The sequence below is a fragment of the Cygnus olor genome, chromosome 12 (genome assembly GCF_009769625.2).
Source record: "Cygnus olor isolate bCygOlo1 chromosome 12, bCygOlo1.pri.v2, whole genome shotgun sequence".
Classification (NCBI taxonomy): Eukaryota; Metazoa; Chordata; class Aves; order Anseriformes; family Anatidae; genus Cygnus; species Cygnus olor.
The window spans coordinates 12792115-12812488 of record NC_049180.1 but is presented as its reverse complement, the minus strand read 5'-3'; the positions used below and the strand labels follow the sequence as shown (position 1 = coordinate 12812488).

The 20374-nt window shown below is 60.9% G+C and overlaps 2 protein-coding genes across 2 annotated transcripts; both read left to right on the top strand.

The window, feature by feature from the left end:
* The first annotated feature begins 498 nt into the window (after window positions 1–498).
* On the top strand, window positions 499–10126 carry GOT2 (glutamic-oxaloacetic transaminase 2). The gene is given in 11 exon segments (XM_040571166.1): window positions 499–660; window positions 4441–4597; window positions 5924–6052; window positions 6410–6469; window positions 6565–6613; window positions 6616–6725; window positions 6912–7016; window positions 7152–7302; window positions 7562–7727; window positions 8671–8821; window positions 9299–10126. Coding segments are annotated over 11 exon segments (1362 nt in total). The 5' UTR covers window positions 499–595; the 3' UTR covers window positions 9518–10126.
* A 1534-nt stretch (window positions 10127–11660) lies between these two features.
* SLC38A7 (solute carrier family 38 member 7) lies at window positions 11661–19830 on the top strand. The gene is made up of 11 exons (XM_040571264.1): window positions 11661–11996; window positions 12408–12852; window positions 13039–13237; window positions 13315–13459; window positions 14175–14273; window positions 15256–15313; window positions 15669–15783; window positions 15981–16128; window positions 16211–16410; window positions 16844–16898; window positions 16986–19830. The coding sequence occupies exons 2-11, from the start codon at window positions 12586–12588 to the stop codon at window positions 17086–17088; spliced, it is 1389 nt and encodes a 462-aa protein (XP_040427198.1). The 5' UTR covers window positions 11661–11996; window positions 12408–12585; the 3' UTR covers window positions 17089–19830.
* The last annotated feature ends 544 nt before the right edge of the window (window positions 19831–20374 follow it).

The window sequence follows — 20374 nt, the reverse complement described above, 5'->3', positions numbered from 1 at the left end:
GGTGCAGTGCAGTCTTGTACAGCCCAGTGTGGCCTGGTACAGCCCAGAATAGCCCAGTACCAACCAGTATGGTGCAGTGCTGCCCAGTATGGCGCAGTATAGCCCAGTATGGTGCAGTGCAGTCTTGTACAGCCCAGTGTACACCAGTACAGCCCAGTATAGTCCAGTACAATCCTGTACAGCTCAGTATAGCCCAGTATGGTGTACCGCAGTCCTGTACAGCCCAGAATAGCCCAGTATGGTGTAGTGCAGCCCAGTACGGCACAGTATAGCTCAGTATGGTGCAGTGCAGTCTTGTACAGCCCAGTGTGGCCTGGTACAGCCCAGAATAGCCCAGTACCGACCAGTATGGTGCAGTGCAGCCCAGCAGGGCGCAGCACCGCCCAGTGCAGCCCAGTACAGCCCAGCGCCCCCCGCCGGGCGCTGCCGCACGGGGACCTCCCGGCCGCCAGGGGGCGCTGTGGGCGGGGCGGGGCTACCGGGGGGCGGGGCCACCGGGGGGCGGAGTCTCCCGTGGGTGGCGCTGCGCACGCGCGGTGCGGTGCCGCGGGGAGCTCCGTCTGCCGGCTGCGCTCACACCGTCCCGCCCGCCGCCATGGCGCTGCTGCAGAGCTGCCGCTTCCTCGCCGCCCCCCGCCGCGCCGCCGCCGTCCGCGCCAGGTGAGGCCCGGAGGCCTCGGGGGCCGCCGCCGGAGCCGCTTCGGCGCCGCCAGGGCCCGGCCGCCGCCGCTGTGGGGAGGGGCGGCCTCGTGGGGGGCAGGGAGGGCTTCGCGGTGAGGAAGCGTGTCCCTCGGGGCGGCCCGTAGGCCGGGTGGGGGGGGGCGGGAGCGGCGTTGCCATGGGGACGGCGCGCCCATTGGCCGGGCGGGCCGGGCGAGTCGGGGGGCGCGCGCCCTGATTGGCTGCGGGCGGGGCCGGCGGCCCCCGGCTGCCCTTGAGGAGGCGCGTGGAGGGCGAGGGGGGGGGCGCGCGCAGTGGGGCCGGGGGCGCGCAGTGGGGGCGAGGGGCGGCCCCTGAGCGCTGGGATACGGGGCGGGGGCGTGCAGGGGGGCCGGGGGCCTGTGCACCAGGGTATGGGGCTGCTGCCCGCCCACGGGATGGGGCCGCGGGGCCCTGTGCACCGAGAAGTAGGGCCTGTGCTGGGGAGGGGGCGGCGCTGCTCGGCGTGGGATGGGGCCGGGGCGGTCTGCGCAGCAGGGTGCGCAGCGGGGCAGGGGTCCCTCTGCACCGGGGCACGGGGCTCGGGACGTGGGGGGGGCCCCAGGTACACCATACACGGTGAGGCGGGGTTTGGGGCTGCTGGGGTCACGCGGCATGGCTGGGTTCCTGTGCGCCGAGACACGGGGGGGGGCCCCGTGCACTGGGGTCCCAGGGACCCCGCGTGCCTTGAAATGGGGCCGGGGGCTGCTGCCTGGCACGTGGTGTTCCCGTAGGGGCTGTTCTGCACTGGGCTCCCTGCTCTGAAGGCAGCGGAGGGACGGACGCGAGGACGGAGGGACGGATGTGAGGACAGGGGGTGCAGCCGGAGCCCCAGGGCAGCCTCTGGGGACACCCCAGTGGCAGCACTCAGCAGCCAAGGGGGCTGAGCCCGCCAAGGGGTCTGAGCCCCGCTGCTCTTCCCAGCAGAGCCTCCTGGTCCCTGCTGGCTCTGGGAAGCTGCAGGGACCGGGCCCCAGCCCGGGGCAGCACAGGGAAGTGGAGTTTCCCCGTTGGCAGCGGGCGCAGAGGGCTGTTACGCGTTGCTTTACCCCGTTCTGCCCTTGGACCCCTTGGTCCTGTGCCTTCCCTGCAGCAGGCCCGTGGCGGCCAATCCATGGCGGCTTCGCCTTCCTCAGGTTTTGTTAGACGGCTGCAAATTACCCCGCTGGATGTAGGTCACCTAAAGCTACTCAGGCTGTGCCTCCTGCGAGCGAGGAGCCTTTGTGCCTTGTTCCCACGCAGCCCGTGGGGATGCTGAGCAGCGAGCAGCAGTCCTCCCCTCCCTCATCTTCAGGAATTCGTGCTCGGGCACAGGAGCCCTGAAGTCAGGGCGGAGGTGACGAGAGCCAAAACGGTGAAGGCAGCTCCTTGGGCACACCGAGTCCCACCGGGCTGGTGCTCAGCCCTCGTGCACCACGAGGCAGCTGCTGTAAACGCTCCTCTGGGTGGGCGGCTCCCCGCGGCCACCTGGGGCTTTCTGGGCTCGCAGGAGCGGCCCGTTGGCGTCCTTCTCCTGTAAATATTTGCTGTAGCTGCGGCGTCGCGGGCGCGGAGCCTTTGGCCTCTTGGCTCCGCTGGGGCTTGCAGAGCTGCTGCAGGGCTTTGGCAGAGGCTCTGAAACCAGCGCCTGGTGTGGCCGTGCCGTGGGGAACAAAGGAAACCTTCAGCAGAGCTGGAAGTGCTTGCCTACGTGGAGGAAAGCTTGCTGTGTGGGCCTGGTGGGAGCCCAAAAGCACAGCCCCTGGGTTCCACAGACGCAGTTAGCAGGCAGTGCGCCTTCATGGGGTTCCTGGTGTGTTTTTTGCCCCTTCTGTCCCACATCACACGTGGGGGGCGGCCTGGCAGAAAGCAGGGAGGCTGCAGGATAACAGCCCCGCTCCGCGCCCCGGCGCTGACTCACTCCTGCCCAGAAGTGGATGGAAAAACTTTTCCTGGCTTGCCCCGAGCAAACCTCCGGCAGAGCAACCGCAGCTTGAGCTGCCTTTCCCTCAGGTCTCGGCACCGAAACGCCTCCAGCCCTGCGGCGTGGGCAGGGAGGCCGGGCAGTTTATAACTCTGACCTTTATCTGAGAGCAGCGCTCTTTGGATTGCCTGAAATAAAATATAATGCAGCGCAGAGGCAGCACTTCGTGCTTACGTGGGGTGTGGTAGGGCCTGTGGGCTTAGGTCCCTCTTCAGTCCCTGGTCCCGAGCCCCTTGGGAAGGCTTTGGCTGATCCCTCCCTGTGTGTCTCGGTGTGTTTGGACATCTCATCGTGTGTTTGGACATCTCATCGTGGGCTGTTTCCTCCTGTCCCCCTGCCAGCTGCGCTCCCTGGAAGCAGCAGAGGAGCCTTTCTGCTGCCTTCACCCCAAAGCCCTCGGGCTGAGAACGGGAAAATCGGCCCTAAAGCGGCCCTAAGCCGGTCGAAAGGCTCAGAACAAAAGTATTTAACTCTGGAGCCCTGGAGCTTAGGTGAATGCCCGCAGGATCAGCGCTAATTGCAGCAGTTGTGACCTGCTGAGGTGTGCAGGACCTGAACACCTCGAACGCCGTGAGCCTCTTGGTGAGCAGCCGGGCAGGAGGACAGCCCTGGGCGCCAAAATAATCGCAGGCCAGGTAAACCACGGAGGGATGCGCCGCGTGTCCCGCTGCGGGGCGCGTCCTGGCACGAGTGACTCATCCTCTGCGAGGCTGATCCCGTGCTTAGCGAGTCTTAATTACCTCTCCGCTCCGTGGGCTGGGGGAGGCTAAACGCTGCTTCCATTTTTAAACGAGACGAGGTGTCTGCCTCGTACGTGCTCGCTGCTGTTTTGCCACAGAGCTTGTTGAGACGGGAAACGGAGGGGTTTTGTTTGGAAATGCTGCGGTGCTGGGAGAGTGCGGCAACAGGGAGGTGTGGGCTCTGATGGGAAGCAATCTACACACACGAGCTAGTGCGAAGTATGTTTGTGTAGCGACTAAACTGGGTCTAAACAGACCCAAAACAGGGCCTGAGTGGAGGGAGAAGTGACTTGTGAGTTCTGTTTTCCTGATGGGACGAGAGCCTCTCTCGGTTCCCCAGCCTCTTGCACCGCGTTCCTGTACGGCGCTGTTACCTCCCCGGGCCGAGCAGCGAGGTGAAGCCGACACCTCCTGCCCCCACCAGCCTGAGCGCGGGACGGGGGGAGGCTGAGGCCAAGGAGTTTCTTTTTATAGCGTGGCCTGTCCTGTCCTTGGCGTTCCGAGGAGCTCAATGCCTTCAGGACGCCCGGCAGTGGGCAGGAAGCTTTCGGAGCTGACGCAGGGAGGGCCTGTGCTTGGCTGCCAGGAGCTCCTCGCTCGTCGTGCTGGGAGGAAAGCGTCCTGCCTGATTTCTAGGAAAACAGTGTCTGGCTACAACCCCCGTGTTAGAGCCGGACGGGGTTTGTAGGGCAGGGAAGGGAAATACCTGCTAGGAAGCCAACGTTGTGGGAACAGCAGGTTAAGTTTCATGCACGAGAGCCTCTCCAGGAGCTCGGAAGAAGCTCAGCGTTCGTGCTTCACACAAATGCCCGCCTGGCATCGCTCATGCTGCTCTGCTTGGGCCCCCAGAAACGTCCCTGCCGTGCTTGGAGGTGGCACACGGGGTTTGTGCCCATTCTGCCCATACAGAGCCACAGCACAGCAGCTTGTGTCCGTGGCGGTGCGCGTCCTCCTGAGCTGTGCAGACCTCGGGAGCTGCGGGGCACCGCGCCGTGCCCCGTCCTCCGGCCTAACCCTGAGATGCTCCTTCCACTTCAGCTCATGGTGGTCCCACGTGGAGATGGGTCCCCCCGACCCTATCCTGGGGGTGACAGAAGCTTTCAAGCGCGACACCAACTCCAAGAAGATGAACCTGGGTGTGGGGGCGTACCGGGACGACAACGGGAAGCCGTACGTGCTGAGCTGCGTTCGCAAGGTGAGCCGGGTGCTGCGGGGCAGCAGGCGCTGTGCAGATACCTCTGTGAGCAGTGCCAGTGCTTCTGAGGCACGGGGTGGTTGTGTAGTAGCGGATAAAACGGGGAATAGTTGTCCTGGCCCCTTCCAGGTCAGTCTAATCTATCGCTGACTTCCGGGAGCCCCCCAGCCCAGGTGTATTCTCAACCTCAAGGTGTTCCTTGAACAAACCGATGCTCTCTGGGACGAGGAAAGAGCTGACGTTGTCCCCTCACTGGATTAGCCATAGAAATTCTGCTGAGCCTTCGTTACCAGCTTCTCCATAAGCCAGACTAAAACTCTAAAACTCCAGCCCGGGGAGCTGGATATGGACACTGCCCTTGAGGGGATTATGGAGCCTTCGGGGGCTCTACGTGTGGAAAAAGGCCGCTAAATAGCCGCCAGCTGACGCGCACGTTGCCTGGCTGGTCTCCTTGGTGTCGGGAGGATGCGCTGTCCCTGCTCCTCATTGGTGTAGGATTTAAAGCCATCCCTTGCCCTCACTCCTGCGTCAGCCCGTACCACAGCTGGGTCATAACCAGGGAGCCCGGGTGGTGTCAGGAGGAGCTTCTGGTGCTGTGTGAACGCTGCCAGCGTCGTCCCGCTGCTCTGGGAGTACGGACAGGGTTCCCAGAGCGCTCCGATTGTCTACATCACTGTATTTTAATCTGATGCTTTGTTAAATAAAAACTTGGACTGGTTCTAGTGTCGGCTCTGCCTGAAAGAAGCAGAGATCAGCAAAGCTGGAGGCAGCCACCTCCAAAGGCTGTCAGTCAGGCTGCTTTCAAAATTGGCTGGGTTTCCCGGATTTTTTTAAAGTCTTCTTTATCTAGTTCCATAACCTTCACAGCGTGACAAGGCACCACGAAGAGCTTGCTACCCTACCTGGTTTGGGGTGTCTCTGTGTAGAGACAGCCTCTGCTCCTCCATAACAGCCAAGTCTCCCCATCCTGGGGGACAATTCCAGTGTGGGCAAAGAAATGTGTGTCCCTGTGCAGCAGCGCTAGCTCGTACTGGGCTGGAATTGGTGCTCTCCTCTGGCTCCCAGTTACCTGACTCTGCCAGGCTGATGGTGACACCCACTGAGGGATCTGGTGGTTGCCGGGGGACCTTGTCTGATGGTAAAAGCAGGAAATGTACCAGAAACGTACTGCTCCTCTGGCTCTGATGGGCCCCGGTCTCTGAAGAGAAGCTCCTGTCAGCCTTTGCTGCTTTTGAGAGAGCAAATGTGAAGAGAAGTGACCGTGAGCTGTCCACCGTCCTCTCCATGGTGATGCTTTCCGTGCTGAATGTGTGTCCTTCTTTCCAGGCAGAGGCGATGATAGCCTCTAAGAAGATGGACAAGGAGTATTTGCCCATCGGGGGGCTGGCGGATTTCACCCGGGCATCGGCAGAACTGGCGCTGGGTGAAAACAGCGAGGCTTTCAAGAGCGGCCGGGTAAGGAGCGGGCTGGGGAGCAGGGGGTGGGCAGCACGGTGACTTGTGGGCAGTATGTGGGCACCAAGCAGGACTGGCGTGGCTGCTGGTGCCTCTGAGCTGCTGGCTGGCTAGCCCCAGGGCTAACCGCCTCCTCGGCAGCGGTGGTAAAGCAGCCCTTCCTGAGGAGAGGGCCACAAAAAGGTCCGACTCCCTGCCCTACAGGGGGCAGATCCACGCGGTCCCCTCCAGCCCCGTGTCCCTGTTCGGGTCAGCTGTCACCGTGGTGTGCGCGCGCTAATGTTGTCGTGGTGGCTGGGCTGTTGCTGTATCCTACTGCATCTGCTCAGACTCCTGTACTTGTTCCTTCCCTTGCAGTATGTCACCGTGCAGGGTATTTCTGGGACTGGATCTCTGCGAATTGGAGCCAATTTTTTGGTGAGTCCCTGGCCGGCTGGGGAAGGAAGAGACGTCTTTTGGCAGGAGCTGAGTCTGTCCAGTCTGTTTGAACACTCTGTCTTTCTCTTGGTCAGCAACGGTTCTTCAAGTCCAGCCGTGACGTGTACCTACCCAAACCCTCCTGGGCAATCACACGCCAATCTTCCGCGATGCAGGCTTGCAACTTCAGGCTTACCGCTACTACGACCCCAAAACGTGCAGCCTTGACTTCACTGGAGCCGTGGAGGACATTTCTGTGAGTCGCCTTTCACAGCTGGAAGCAGGGAGGTGATGTGGGGAATGGATGATCTTGTGTTAGCCTAACTGTGCTGAACGGAGGCTGGGAGCCCTGCAGGGCCCATCCAGGGCAAGTCACATCTCACCACCCGAGGAGAGTGCCCAGATGTTGTCAATCACTCACTGGCTGTTCCATCTTCCTTAGAAAATTCCAGAGAAGAGCATCATCCTCTTGCACGCGTGTGCTCACAACCCCACCGGAGTGGATCCCCGGCAGGAGCAGTGGAAGGAGCTGGCAGCCATGGTGAAGGTGAGCAGTAAGGTGTCCTGGGGATGCTGCGCGCTTCCTGGGAAAACCACCTCTGGTTTCCTCTTTCACGTACCTGGTGTCTCCTCGCAAGCACCAGCTGGACACTCTGTGACGCTGCCACTCCTTCTCTGGCAGAAACGGAACCTCCTGGTGTACTTCGACATGGCCTACCAGGGCTTTGCCAGCGGGGACATCAACCGGGACGCCTGGGCTGTGCGGCATTTCATCGAGCAGGGCATCAACATCGTGCTGTCGCAGTCCTACGCCAAGAACATGGGGCTGTACGGTGAGTTGGGCGGTGGTGGGGGGACTCTTCCGGGCTGGATTAGCAGCCAGCGTCTTCCTAGAGATGCCTGGCACTCTCCCAGTGCCAGCTGCTGCCTGTGCGTGCCCATCCCGTAGTACTGGACAGGGCGCAGGAGGGAGCTGCTGGGGACCCTACTAGAGGGCAGGGCTCCGCTAAACCAGCGTGGTGTTTGGAGGAGTCCTGCCCCAGCCCTGGATATCCACGGGCAGAGGCTGGGACCTGACCACCCCCGTTTCAGGAGAGCGTGCGGGTGCCTTCACGGTGATCTGCAGTGACGCAGAGGAAGCCAAGAGGGTCGAGTCGCAGCTGAAGATCCTCATCCGTCCCATGTACTCCAACCCGCCCCTGAACGGAGCCCGCATCGCCTCCATCATCCTGAACACCCCTGAGCTGCGAAAGGAGTGGTAAGAGGGAACTCCCAATGCCTGTGACGGCGAGGCGTGACGCCGTGCTTGCTGCCTGCTGTGCCACAGGCAGCTGGCTGATAGCTGCAGGGTACAGTCAGCACCACGCGCTGCTGCTGTCCTCTGGAGAAATCGCTGCTCAGATCCAACTGGCATCGGCTAGTATGAGTCCAGCCCGGCACGTACGGGTTTCCTTTGCATTACTGAGGCAGAAAACACTCTAGAGGAGGGGATCAAGCTTCCCTGGGATTGAAGTCTGCAGGAGCTGCCTGTCTCAGGACCACAAAAGACTGACTAAAGCATTGTAGCCACTTAGTGAGTCTCACATGGGGGAAGTGGAAGCTTAAGTCCCCTGGGAATAAAGACTCAGGAATGTAACCCTCGTGCCCTAAGCCTGCTTCCTGGCGTCAGCCTGCGCTGCTCCCCCAGGGTGCTGGGTCCCTGGCAGCAGCTGGCCGTGCAGGACAAAGGCTGGCTGTGTGTCGGGGCCTTGCTGGGGCTGCGCTGCTTTGGCCAGATCCAGAATCTGGCAGAGATGTCCCCTCGCTGCACGGCCTCGGAGCTGGGGCTGTCTGCCTGTGCTGGGGGTACCCCTGCACCCCCCAGGTGTTATTTGATGTGGGTTTGGGCAGTGCTGCCATGAGGCCTCCAATTCTGCCATGGCTTTCAGCAGTGAGAGATGCTGAGACTCTCTTGTAGTGTCCAACAGCTATGAAATAAATAAATAGCACCTTTTTTTATCACTTTTGGATGCTGGGAGAAAGAAGCAACTGCCCAGCTGGAGCAAGAGGTTCATGCTCTCTGGGGTTTGCTTTGCCTTGTGTTACACACCCCATGCTTTGGGGGTACAAGGTGGAGAGGGTTGCTTCCCAGGTGGCTGGGGAGGGAGAAGCGTTGGAGCATCACAGCTCTGCTCTGACCAGGTCTTGGGTTGAATTCTCAGGCTGGTGGAGGTGAAGGGCATGGCTGACCGGATCATCGGCATGCGGACTCAGCTGGTGTCCAACCTCAAGAAAGAGGGATCCTCCCGCAACTGGCAGCACATCACCGACCAGATTGGCATGTTTTGCTTCACAGGGCTGAAGCCTGAGCAGGTAAACACAGTTCCCCTGGTATCGAGGTGTTCTGTGGAGTACTTGTCAGAAAGATGTGGGCTGTGGGTGCCAAAATGAGCCTCCAGGGACAGGTCTTTCTCGATAAGAACGTCTTCCAAGCCTGCAGAACTGGAGCACCGGGGGGACCCGTGTCTTGCTCTGCTCCTTGCTGTGCTTGTGGAGACTGAAAGCAATTGTAGCCTGGTTGTCTGTCAAAGGAAGCAGTCACTTAGTGCCACTCTGAGGTGACCTTGGAGGTCAGCTCCAGCGAGGTGACTCCTGGCTGAACATCTGCGGTGTTTGTGTATTGCCCAAGAGTCGAGCAGCAGCTCTTGCTTTCCCAGAGCTCTGCAGGTGGCTGGATGATGTGTCTGCTGGCACCCAGCTTGCTGTCGATTCTGGCAAGCTGGGTAAATTTGCAATCTGCTAACAGAGTAGAGGTCGGGCTGAATTTTGAACTCTGCTCTTTCATCCCAGGTGGAGCGGCCTGATCAAGGAGTTCTCCATCTATATGACAAAGGACGGCCGAATCTCCATGGCGGGTGTTACGTCGGGCAACGTAGGTTACCTGGCTCATGCCATCCATCAAGTCACCAAGTAAAGACAGAGCGTGCTCTGGAGCTGTTGGCCTTCCCCGCTGGTGGAAGAAGGGGAAGGAAAGGAAGCAAGCAGAATACTTCCAACCACAGCACTTAACGCCGCTGCTGAATGTATCTTGTAGATGAGTTGTTGTAGAAGCCTAGTCAAAATCGCACCACGTTGTGGAGCAGGGACATCATTGCTGGCTCCCACTTGTCACAGCCATTCTCCACTGCTGCTCGTCCTTTGTCCATCAGCCCCAGCACCCATCTGCACTGGAGGAAGCAAATGGTTAGCGCTCTGCCATCCTACCTGCGTAGGCACCGAAGGCATCCCCATGCTCATTTCTCCATGAGAAGGCTTTGTGAGGCTGCTCGCCCAGGCAGCAGTGGTCAGGGAGCGGGGTGGGCTGAGGGGGGCTGTTTGGGTGCACTCCTGTGTCCTCCTCAGCCTGTCCTGCTGCAGCTTCCCTCCTCTTCCACCTCCTGCTGCTGAGCTCAGGGCCAGGCAGCGCTGAAGCTGCCCTCCAACAACCGATGTAAAGGCTCTGAGGACTTGTAACTACTAAAATGTGCTCCACTGTGGGCTTTGCTCTTTCCATCCGGGAATCTGTCAAGTGTAATTCGCGGTGGCGTTGGTGCGTGTGGCAGACCCCTGTCACTGCTCTGAACCTCCCTTCCCGTGCTATAAGGTGAAAATTTCTCGCCCTTCAATAAGAACCTCCTCTGAAAACTGCTCTCTGTGCATCTCTGCCTCTCCCCTGCCCTGTACCCCAAGCACATTGGCCCTGCCTGCAAGCCAGGGTCTGTGTTCCACTGCCACGAACCAGAGTGTGGGCCAGGTGTGTCCACCCTTGCGTGGGTGTCTGGCGGTGGCCATCTCGTCTGGTCTGGTGATGCCAGAAATCAGGACAGAAAGATCCCAAGCACAGTCAGAGCTGGTAACTCAAAATCCATCCTCTCCTTGTAAAGACCGGCGAGGACAAATACCCTGTGCCTTGCTTGACTCTGAGTTTTTTAATCCTAATAAACTGATGCAGGGCTGGGTCAAGTTTGGGCCTTCCTTCCGTCATGGCACAGATGAATCCTGTCTCTTCTGCACACCAGATGTTCCCTTTCAGGGATGTGCCAGCAGAGGGAGTCTCGCAGGGCTGGTGAAACCTTAATCTCCTGAATAGAGAGGGCAGTTCCCAGGTGTACATACCAAATGCACCAGGGGCTGTGGGACTCCCATGCAGCTAATCCAGCAGCCTACGCAGTTGATTTTTGTATGAGTTCCCAAAGGGCCCAGCTGCAGGCTGTGGTCCTGCTCTTGTAGCTGACACTTTCCTCCATCTCAGTGGGACACTTGGCCAAGAACATAGAACCATTAAGGTTGGAAAAGCCCTCCAAGATCACCTGGTCCAACCACCCCCCTACCACCCATGTCACCCACTGAACCATGTGCCCAAGCACCACGTCCAACCTCTCCTTGAGCACCCCCAGGGACGGTGACGCCACCACCTCCCTGGGCAACCCGTCCCAACGCCTGACTGCTCTTTCTGAGAAGAAATGTCTCCTCATTTCCAGCCTGAGCCTCCCCTGGTGCAACTTGAGGCCGTTCCCTCTGGTCCTATCACTGGTTAACTGTGAGAAGAGGCCAAGCCCCAGCTCCCCACACGTTTTAGGTAGCTGTGGAATCACAGAATGGTTTGGGTTGGGAGGGACCTTGAAACCCACCTAACTCCCATCCCCCCGTCATGGGCAGTGATGCCACCACCAGATCAGCTTGCCCAGGGCGTTGCCCAACCTGGTGTCCAACGCCTCCAGGGATGCGGCATCCTCAGCTTCTCTGGGCAGCTTCTTCCAGTGCCTCACCACCTTTACAGCGAAGAATTTCCTCCCAATGTCTGGTCTAAACCTCCCTTTTTTTAGTTTAAGCCCACTCCCCCCTCGTCCTGTCATGGAAGAGTCCTCCACCCTTGTTATGAGCCCCTTGAAGCCCTGCAATGCCGCGCCGAGGTCTCCCTGAGCCTCCCCTTCCCCCTGCCGACCACCCCCGGCCCCCTCAGCCTCGCCCGGTGCCCCAGCACCTCCTCAGCCCCCCTCAGCGCCGCCTCGGGGCCGGGGCTGCCGGGGCGGCTCCGCGCGGCCGGCCTACAACCCCCGGCATGCCGCGCGGCGCCGAGCCGGGCCCGGGGCCGCGGTGAGCGGGCGGCCGGGGGCTGCGGGGCTGCGGGCGGGGCCGGGGGCGGCACCGGGAGCGGGACCGGGGGCAGGGCGAGCCGGGCCGGGAGGGGCCGGGCCCCGCGTCCCCGCGTCCGGGCGTTTCCCCGCCGGCCGCTGAGGCGCCCCGGGATGGGAGGCTGCCCGCTGCCGCGGGGGCTGCCCGGCTTTGCCCCGCGTGCCGGGGCTCGCTGAGGCCCCGGGCTCGGGCTTTACCCCCAGGCACGCAGCGACTCGTGCAGCGCTTGCAGCCATCGGGGCTGGCTCGGGAAGCCGTGACCGCGGGTCTGGCGCCTGCAGGACGGGCGGCCCGCGAGGAGGCCCAGCACCGCGACCGGGGCTCTGACACCGTCCGGCGGCAGCGGCCTCACCGCGAATTCGGCGGACCAGAGGTGAGTTCTCCGCCCGCGCCCTCCACCGCACAGCACCCCTGCTGAAATGAGGGTGCCCAGGTGCTGGGACCCCAAGCTGGGGCGCAGGGAGCTCGTTTTCTGTCTGCCCCGCTCGGTTGTCAGCCCACGTTGTCCCTCGTTAACGCAGGCTGTAGGCCGGAGGGTTTTGGGGTGGCCCCAGGTCAGGCCGGCCGTGTGTTTGTCCCCCGGGGACTGGTGTGCCACCAGAGGACGTGGATCTCCTCCCCTGCCGCCTGTCCCGTGTCCCTGGTGGCTGCAGTCTTTTGAAGTCCATCGGGAGGGCTGATCCGGGGGCACCCACCCTCCTGCCTGCTCCTCCACACCACCGAGGTGTGACTCAGTTTCCCAATAATCCTTAGCGCATTCGTGTCCTTCCCTGTCCCCTTCTAGGAGCAGTGAAGCGCCCGGATCCTGCGCTGCTGTGGTCCCAGCCTGGCCGTTTGCTGTCCCCGTGCCTGATGGATCCAGCGCTGGCTGGGGACGCTCCTCACGGTGATCGGCTGAGCCCGGTGCGAGAACACTAGTGGGACGTGAGTGCCGCGCTGCAAGGGAGAGGTCCTGCCAGAAGATGGCTCAGGCCACCGGGAGCATCAACAGTGACTACAGGGACTGGGAGTGGAGCGCCGATGCTGGGGAACGGGCCAGGCTCCTGCAGAGCCCCAGCGTGGAGACGGTACCGAAGAGCGGGGAGAGCCAAGGCAGCGGCCTGGGGGCCACGTCCGCGCTGGGCGCCGTGTTCATCGTGGTGAACGCCGCCCTCGGGGCTGGGCTGCTCAACTTCCCCGCCGCCTTCAACATGGCCGGCGGCGTGGCCGCGGGCATCGCGCTGCAGATGGTGAGAGACAGGAGGGGAGAGCCCCTTGTCCAGGCCTGGAGGGGCCGGGTGGGACACGGAGCGCCCTGTGAGGTGCAGGGTAGGACCTCTGAGGGACAGTGGAGATGTTGGGTGTTTGGGGCGGCTCTGCTGACCTCGGCGTGCCGCTGCCTCACTGTGTGCTCTCGCTTCCTCTTCCCACCCCAGTGCATGCTGATCTTCATCATCGGGGGCCTGGTCATCCTGGCGTACTGCTCGCAGGCCAGCAACGAGCGGACGTACCAAGAGGTCGTGTGGGCAGTGTGCGGGAAGGTGCCGGGCGTGCTGTGCGAGGTGGCCATCGCCGTCTACACCTTTGGCACCTGCATCGCTTTCCTCATCATTATCGGAGACCAGGAGGACAAGAGTAAGTGTCCCAAGGAGCAACGAGCTGCCTGCCTTCCTCTGGAAGGGGCAAGCGGCACAACCCATCTGTCCCCACAGTCATCGCTGCGCTGGTGACAGAGCCTGAGGAAGCGGGGAGCAGCCGCTGGTACACCGACCGCAAGTTCACCATCAGCATCACTGCCTTCCTCCTCATCCTGCCCCTCTCCATCCCCAAGGAGATCGGCTTCCAGAAGTACGCCAGGTGGGTGACGGGAGCCCCGCAGGGCTGGGCTGACCGCCTGGGGCAGCTGGCGCCCACCTGAGCAGGGGCCCAGGGGACAGGGAGTGGAGACAGCGTGGCTCTAGCACTCATCTGCCCGCTAACCCCTGGGGTGTCAGACATCTCCTCCTTGCCTCGGTTTCCCCAGCCGCAGTAGAATTCTCCAGGGCCTGTGTCCCTCCGTTGTGCTCTCCAGAGGAGCCTTGGAAGAGCTTCCAGCTGCTTCGTTCCCTGTCTTCGGAGTTGGGCACCCTGCAGAAGGGAGAGCCCATAAGGGTCTCCAGGGCCTTGGGCTGGGTGGTCTGCAGGTTAGCGCCACTCCACCAAACATCTTGGTGTAACTGCCCTGCTGGAGCTGGACACAGAAACACCATAGCCGCTTCTTTAACGTTCATCTCTTTCCCAAAGCCCAGGGTCAGCACTCTCCTTTGGCTGGAGCACAGCTGCTGCTCCCAGCTGCACAGCACAGTCCCTCGTCGTGGTGGGGTTCCGTTGGTGCCTGTGTGGGGACAGCGGGTGACGCTGCCGGGTGTATTCCTGTGGGGAAGAGGAGAGCAGGGCTCATCCCGATGGGAAGGGTTGGGTGGTCTGGGCTGTGCAGGGGGAAGGATGGGGCTGGAGGTGCTGGGAGGAGACTCTCAGATGTTCTCAGAGCTGGGAGGCAGTACGCTGATGGACTTACTGTCCCCTCTTGCAGCTCTCTGAGTGTGATTGGCACGTGGTACGTCACTGCCGTCATCATCATCAAGTACATCTGGCCCGACAAGGAGCTTGTGCCTGTGGAGATCCCCACCAGGTACGTGCAGGAGATGTGGTGCTGGCGGTGACCCTGATCGCACTGCAGAGCCAGGCAGGGACTCGTGAGCGAGGGGTGCAAAGGTTGAGGACAGATCCTTGCTAGGTCCCGTCCCAGGTCCCAGAGAAACTGCATGTTGCTGCCAGAAGCTCCCAAGTGGCTGCATCTCTGCATGTTTCCTGGGAGCAGGTGGTGAAGGAGCAGAGAAAGGCCTGTTGGAGGCATCCTGTCCTGGTCCTCGTCTCCTTCCACATCACTACAGCCTGAGCTGAACCCTTGTCAGACATCAGAGAATCCCCATCTGCCTCCAGTGCAAACGTCTTGCAGGCTGTTGGGGAGGGGGTGGACTCTGACAGCTGGGACCGAGGAGACCACAGGGGACAGAAGGACAGGGATGGAGAGAGGTCGAGCTGTCCGGCTAGCCCACCTGGGGACAAGGGGGGACACTAACAGGACACAGCCGACACGGCGTGTGACAGCCTGTGAAGGGTGGCTGCCAGCCCCGGGTCCCATGGGGGCTCAGCCTCCCACTGAGGACCCCAGAGATGTGGTCCCAGTCCCTGGGGGATCTCTGGAGGCATTGATCCATGGTGGCCCTGCCAGGGGATCCTGCTGTCCCAAACACCTGCGTTTCCAGAGCTCCTTCACAGGTTTCGAGGAGAGCTGAGTCACTTTTAGCTCCCGTACCCCCGTACTCACCCGGAAATAAGGGGTCTGTGTCTCTCTTAGTGTGATTTTTGGTTATTTCCTTTGCCGGCGTGGCTTGTCCCCTCATGGTGTGGGGCCACTTCTGGACCTGGTGTGGGCGGGGACAACTGCCCGGGGGATTTTAAGGCAGAGCAAAGTTTAGATCACTTTTTAGCATGCAAAGGCCTTGTCCCAGGTGGGAAGAATTGGCAGCCGAGGAGGGGGCAGACCAGCAGAGTCACAAACCCGTTCCCAAGTGCCCCCGGCTCTGACCAGTGCCTCTTTCTCTCCCCAGCCCCTCCACCTGGATGGCTGTGTTCAACGCCATGCCCACCATCTGCTTCGGGTTCCAGGTACGGCCACAAGCCAGGTGCTCCGCTTCCTGCCTGGCACGGGGACTGGCCTGGTCCGGGGACACTTCCCTGCACATTCAGCCAAAACCTGCCCTGTGTCCCTGGTATGATCCAGCCTGGCAGGAGGAGAGCGGTTTTTTTGTTGGGCAAAGAGCTGGTTTGTGAGCAGGGTGGGGGAGAGGTGGACCCATTTAATCCTGTTGCCCCCACTGCCTTCTCCAGCAACAAACCTGGGGGATCACATCACTGGTAGAGCTTTGCCACGGCTGCGTGTGGTGCACGGGGTCCTGCGCGGCTCCCGGTGCTCCAGCTCAGCCCATCGCGTGTCCCCGCGCTCTCTTCGTGTCTCCGGCAGTGCCACGTGAGCAGCGTGCCCGTCTTTAACAGCATGAAGCAGCCGGAGGTGAAGACCTGGGGAGCGGTGGTGACAGCGGCCATGGTGATCGCTCTCTTTGTCTATACAGGCACTGGTAAGTGAGGGGACCCCGGGTGGCTTCTGTGGCTACGGCGTGGTCCTGGGGGGGCTGCGAGCTCCTGGAGGACGGAGATCCTCTGGGCAGCAGAGGTACAGGGAGGGAATTATCTAACCACGGTGTCCCGTGCTGCATCCCTACAAGGGCAGGAGGCTCTTTCCCTGTCCCCTGCTGACTGTGCCCTTCTCCGGCAGGCGTCTGCGGCTTCCTGACGTTTGGGGCCAGCGTGGACCAGGACGTGTTGCTTTCCTACCCTTCCGATGACATCCCCGTCGCCCTCGCCCGGGCCTTCATCATCCTGTGCGTGCTGACGTCCTACCCCATCCTGCACTTCTGCGGCCGGTGAGCGGAGGGCGGCGGCGGGGGCTGGTGTGGGCAGGAGGGGCACTGCTGGAAGCCTCCTTCCCCGGGTCCGTGCCCGCAGGGCCGTTCTGGAGGGCCTCTGGCTCCGCTACACCGGGGTGACGGTAGAGGAGGACGTGGTTCGGGAACGGAGGAGGCGCCTGCTTCAGACCATCAGTTGGTTCCTGCTGACTCTTCTCTTGGCTCTCTTCATCCCTGACATCGGAAAAGTCATCTCCGTCATCGGGGGCTTGGCCGCCTGCTTCATCTTTGTCTTTCCAGGTACCGCGCTGTCGTCCTGGGGTGCCCCGTGGAGAGTGGAGGTCTCTTGGCCTCGTATCTCAGAGAGGGAGGGGACAGGAAGGGGACACAGGAGCAAGAAGAACCACTGGTTTCACTGATCTCTCTGCTCCATAACTGGGAGAGTAGGAGAGGCAGGGGGCTAGGTGAGGACTGGGGGGAAAATTCATATCCCAGCCAGCAACATGCTGACCCTTTCAAAGGCAGACCCTTTCTAGAGCAGGTTGGGAGTTGGCCAGGGCTGACCTGGGGCACATCTCCTGTGGGCTGGAAGAAGCCGAGGAGAAATAGGAGAGAACTTGTCCCTCCTGCCCTCAACAGGGCAGCCCTTACTTCAGAGGGAGCTCAGCTCCCTGGCCTGCAGGGTGTCTGTTCAGTCCTCATCTGGGTTTAATCTGCCTCCTCTCCGTTTCAGGGCTCTGCCTGATTCAAGCCAAACTCTCCGAGATCCAAGAAACCAGGGCAGTCAGGTAATGTGCTTCCCTCTCCCTGCTTCCCCTGCGGATTTTGTAGTGAAGGTCCCATCTAAAACGCACTCTGTCCTTGTGCGTCCACAGCTGGTGGGCCCAGGTCAGCTATGGGGTGTTCATGGTCACCCTCGGAGCCTTCATCTTCGGACAGACCACTGCCAATGCCATCTTTGTGGATCTCACAGCCTGACGCCTTCTCCGGGCTGGGCTGGGCTGCTGCCACGGGGAAGCAGATTTCCTGCTCCAGGACCAAGGGGGAGTGGGGAGAAAAGATTTTGGTATATTGGGAGCATCCATGAAGAATGTTGAAATCTGGGGCTTTGCTGAAAGAGCCCTGCAGGGACTCGTATCTCACTGTCTTAACGCACCAGGCAGTCAGGTTTGCCTCCTCAGTCCTGACTCTCTGGTGAAGCCGGAGCATCACTACAAGGAGACCTCGGACTCAGCGGAGAGGAGCGCCGTGACGGTGGAGATCAGCGCTCGCTCCGTGCTGACATCCAGGTCAAATCCTTTCTGCCCCTCCGGGGTAGACATCACTAAGGGATCACGTTTGGGGTTTGCACAGGAAAGCACACTCTGTGTCAGGGGAACTCCTCTCCAGCACTTTGACAGCTTAATGTCCTTGTTTTCACTACAGTGTTGGAGGGAGACAGCGTCTTGCATAAAGGGAATTAGTAATCATGCTGTAACTTGCCATCGGTGAGGGTGTGCCGTGGTCAGAATGTAAAACAAATGGTGCCTCTGCAAAAAGGGAGAGTTCTCCTTTGGCAGAAAGCAAAGGCCGCTCTGCCCCACTGAGCAGTGGTGGGCCCCAGCTGAGTTCAGTAATCTGGAAAGCAAACAGGTTTCACTGCGCATGAGTGTGGCAATTCCTCCACCACCTTATACCCAGTAGCTTAGACAGGGCGACAGCCCTGTAGTCCTCTTCTGTGTCAAGTGTTTGGTTCGGTTTGAATTTTGCTTTCCTGTGGCTCATCTCGCCAGTCTTCTGTCCTAGCTCAGTGCTGGCAGGGGTTCCTCTTCCATTTTCCTCTGTCTGGATTGCACTTTCCGTTTGAAAGTGGGAACACCACACTGAGCCTGGTTTTAACGTGCTGTTGGAGGAGGATCAGGAGGACACCGGGTAGCGACAGGCCGGTGCAATGTTTACACTGCCAGCCCAGCCTCCTGGCAGGGGCTTGGTACTCACTAGAGAAGGTGCTGTGACTGCATCGACCTGCTGGAGACACTACGCTAGAGCTGAGCTCATCTCTGAATTTCAAATCCTGTTCTTCCGGGGTGGGTGTCCAAGGAATGGGCCAGGTGTAGGTTTTAAGGGATGCTTCAGGGATAAAGCAGTCGGCGTTAATCCATTTTACATTGTTCCCTCAGTTGTTTACACCATATCTGGCTGTCGTTGCTCTGGGCGGTTTCTGCTTAGCCTTTCTGGAAAGTTTCACTTCTGCTCCTTGATCCTTCTCTGGGTTTAGCAGTTCCTCCAGCTGCAGATTCGGCTGGGGGTAATTAAATCTCAGCAGTCAACTGCTCTTGTTCAGACTTTAAAGTCCCTTGATACTTGGTTTTTACATCCCTGGGGGAGAGAGGGATTGATGTGTAAATATCCTTGTACATGTCTCGGAGCAGTGCTCCCAGGTGTGGGACCTGGCCCAGCCCGTTGTGGTGGGAAGGTGAATCGTGACACGTTGACGTAGCCCTTACTGCGTTCCTTTCCCTCTGTGACCAGCCGGCGGTGGGTGAGAGGACAGCACATGGGCACGTCCTCGTGGCAGCGTGTGACCTCTCCCTACCAGTGCTTGCGGTGTATAAATGTGCTCTGACAAGAGGTGGCTTCAGCCTGGCTGCGGCGTTCAGCAGCTCCCAGGCAGCGCAGTGGGGCTGGCCCCACTCTGGCAGGCCCGCTGCGCTTCAGGGAAAGGCTCTTCGCCCCAATGCATGTTTCTTCCCAGATCCCGCTCTGTAATTTGAGTATTCCCCGCCACTCTTTGAGATAAGAGGGGGAAATCCAGATGGAGAATGAGAAAGAAACCCCAAATAAATTGTTTTGAGGGACTATGTGAAGTACTGTGTCCCTCAAGCTCCTCCAAGGTAGCTCCAACCACTGCGCCCTCAGCTTTGACAAGAACAGACTCCAGCAGACCCCCCATTTGTGTCACCTGTGTGCTTGCCTGGGAACAGAGAAGTGTTTTGCTGTGCGGAGCTCTCTAGAGCTTGAGGGAGGACAGAGGATGCGGTGTACGTGAGCAAACACTTTGCTTCTGCAGGATGAGAACAAGAGGTGAAAGGAGCCGTGGGGCCTGGGGTTAATGGGTGTCATATAGGCCATCTGTGCTCCACACGGGAGTGCGAACATTGCAGGCACAGGCTGCTCCCAATGCTTCTCCTGGCTCCTGCCTAAGGGCAGGAGCTCGAAGAACTTTTTGGTGTTTAAAAAAAAATGTGGATGAGCATCCTTGATGGCTCTGTTGGGTTTGCATTAACAGCAGGAGGGCTCTGAGCAGGAAGGAGAGCCCAGGTGCGGGGCTGGGGTGCTCACCGGGGACTTTGGTCTCGAAAACCCGGCTCAGCATCACCTTGGGCTGCAGCTGGGCTACAGGACATGTGTTGTGTCTCCGTGGGAGTGCAGGTAACCAGAGATGCTGCTCGATTTCCTCTCCCCGAGCCTGGTCAGGTGGAAGTGGCAGCAGCAGCACTCAGCCACAGGTGCCCCGTGTCTCTGTTTCCCACCTGCGCACACGGGGGACACCAGGCCCTGTCATCCCACGTCCCCGTGTCTGAGACCCGGGGTGCCTGCGGCCCTGGCATGGGGTAACACAGGGCCGTGGCCGTTTCTCTGTCTGCCTTACCCCTCCTGTGACTGTTTACAAACTCTGGCCTTTGTACATCTTTTCTACCTGTGAACGCGGATGACCTCAATAAACGTGCAGTTGTGGTGCGTGTGGCTCCCTGTGGTCTCTGCACACCGCGGGGCTGCTCGCGCGGGGCTGTCCCCGGCACAGGACGTGACAGGGGGGCGGCGGGCGCCTCGAAGCCCTCACAGGGCCGGGCCCGCGCCCCTCAGCCCCGTCCCCACAGCCCCCACAGCCCGGGGACGGGCTCCCACCGCTCGTGTGGCCTGGCAGAGCCGCCTGAGGGGCAGCCCGGAGCCGTGAGGGCCCGGCGGGGCGCTGCCGTGTCCCGTGAGGTGACAAACGGCCGCACGCTCCCCTCGTCCGGCGCCGCCTCAGCGCGGGCGGACACAAAATGGCGGCCGGCGCTGAGGGGACCGTACCACTGCCCTGCGCGGGGGGCGCCGCGCGGGCCGTACCACTGCGGTGTGTGGGGGGGTCGGGCTGCACCACTTGGGGGGGGGGGGGGCGCCGCTGCTCCCCCTCCCCCTGACTCCGCGCGCCCTTTGGCGCTCCCCACCGCTTCCTCTTCCTGCCCCGCGCTGATTGGCTGTCCTGGGCGGCCCTCGCCTCGGCTGCCGGCGCTGGTTG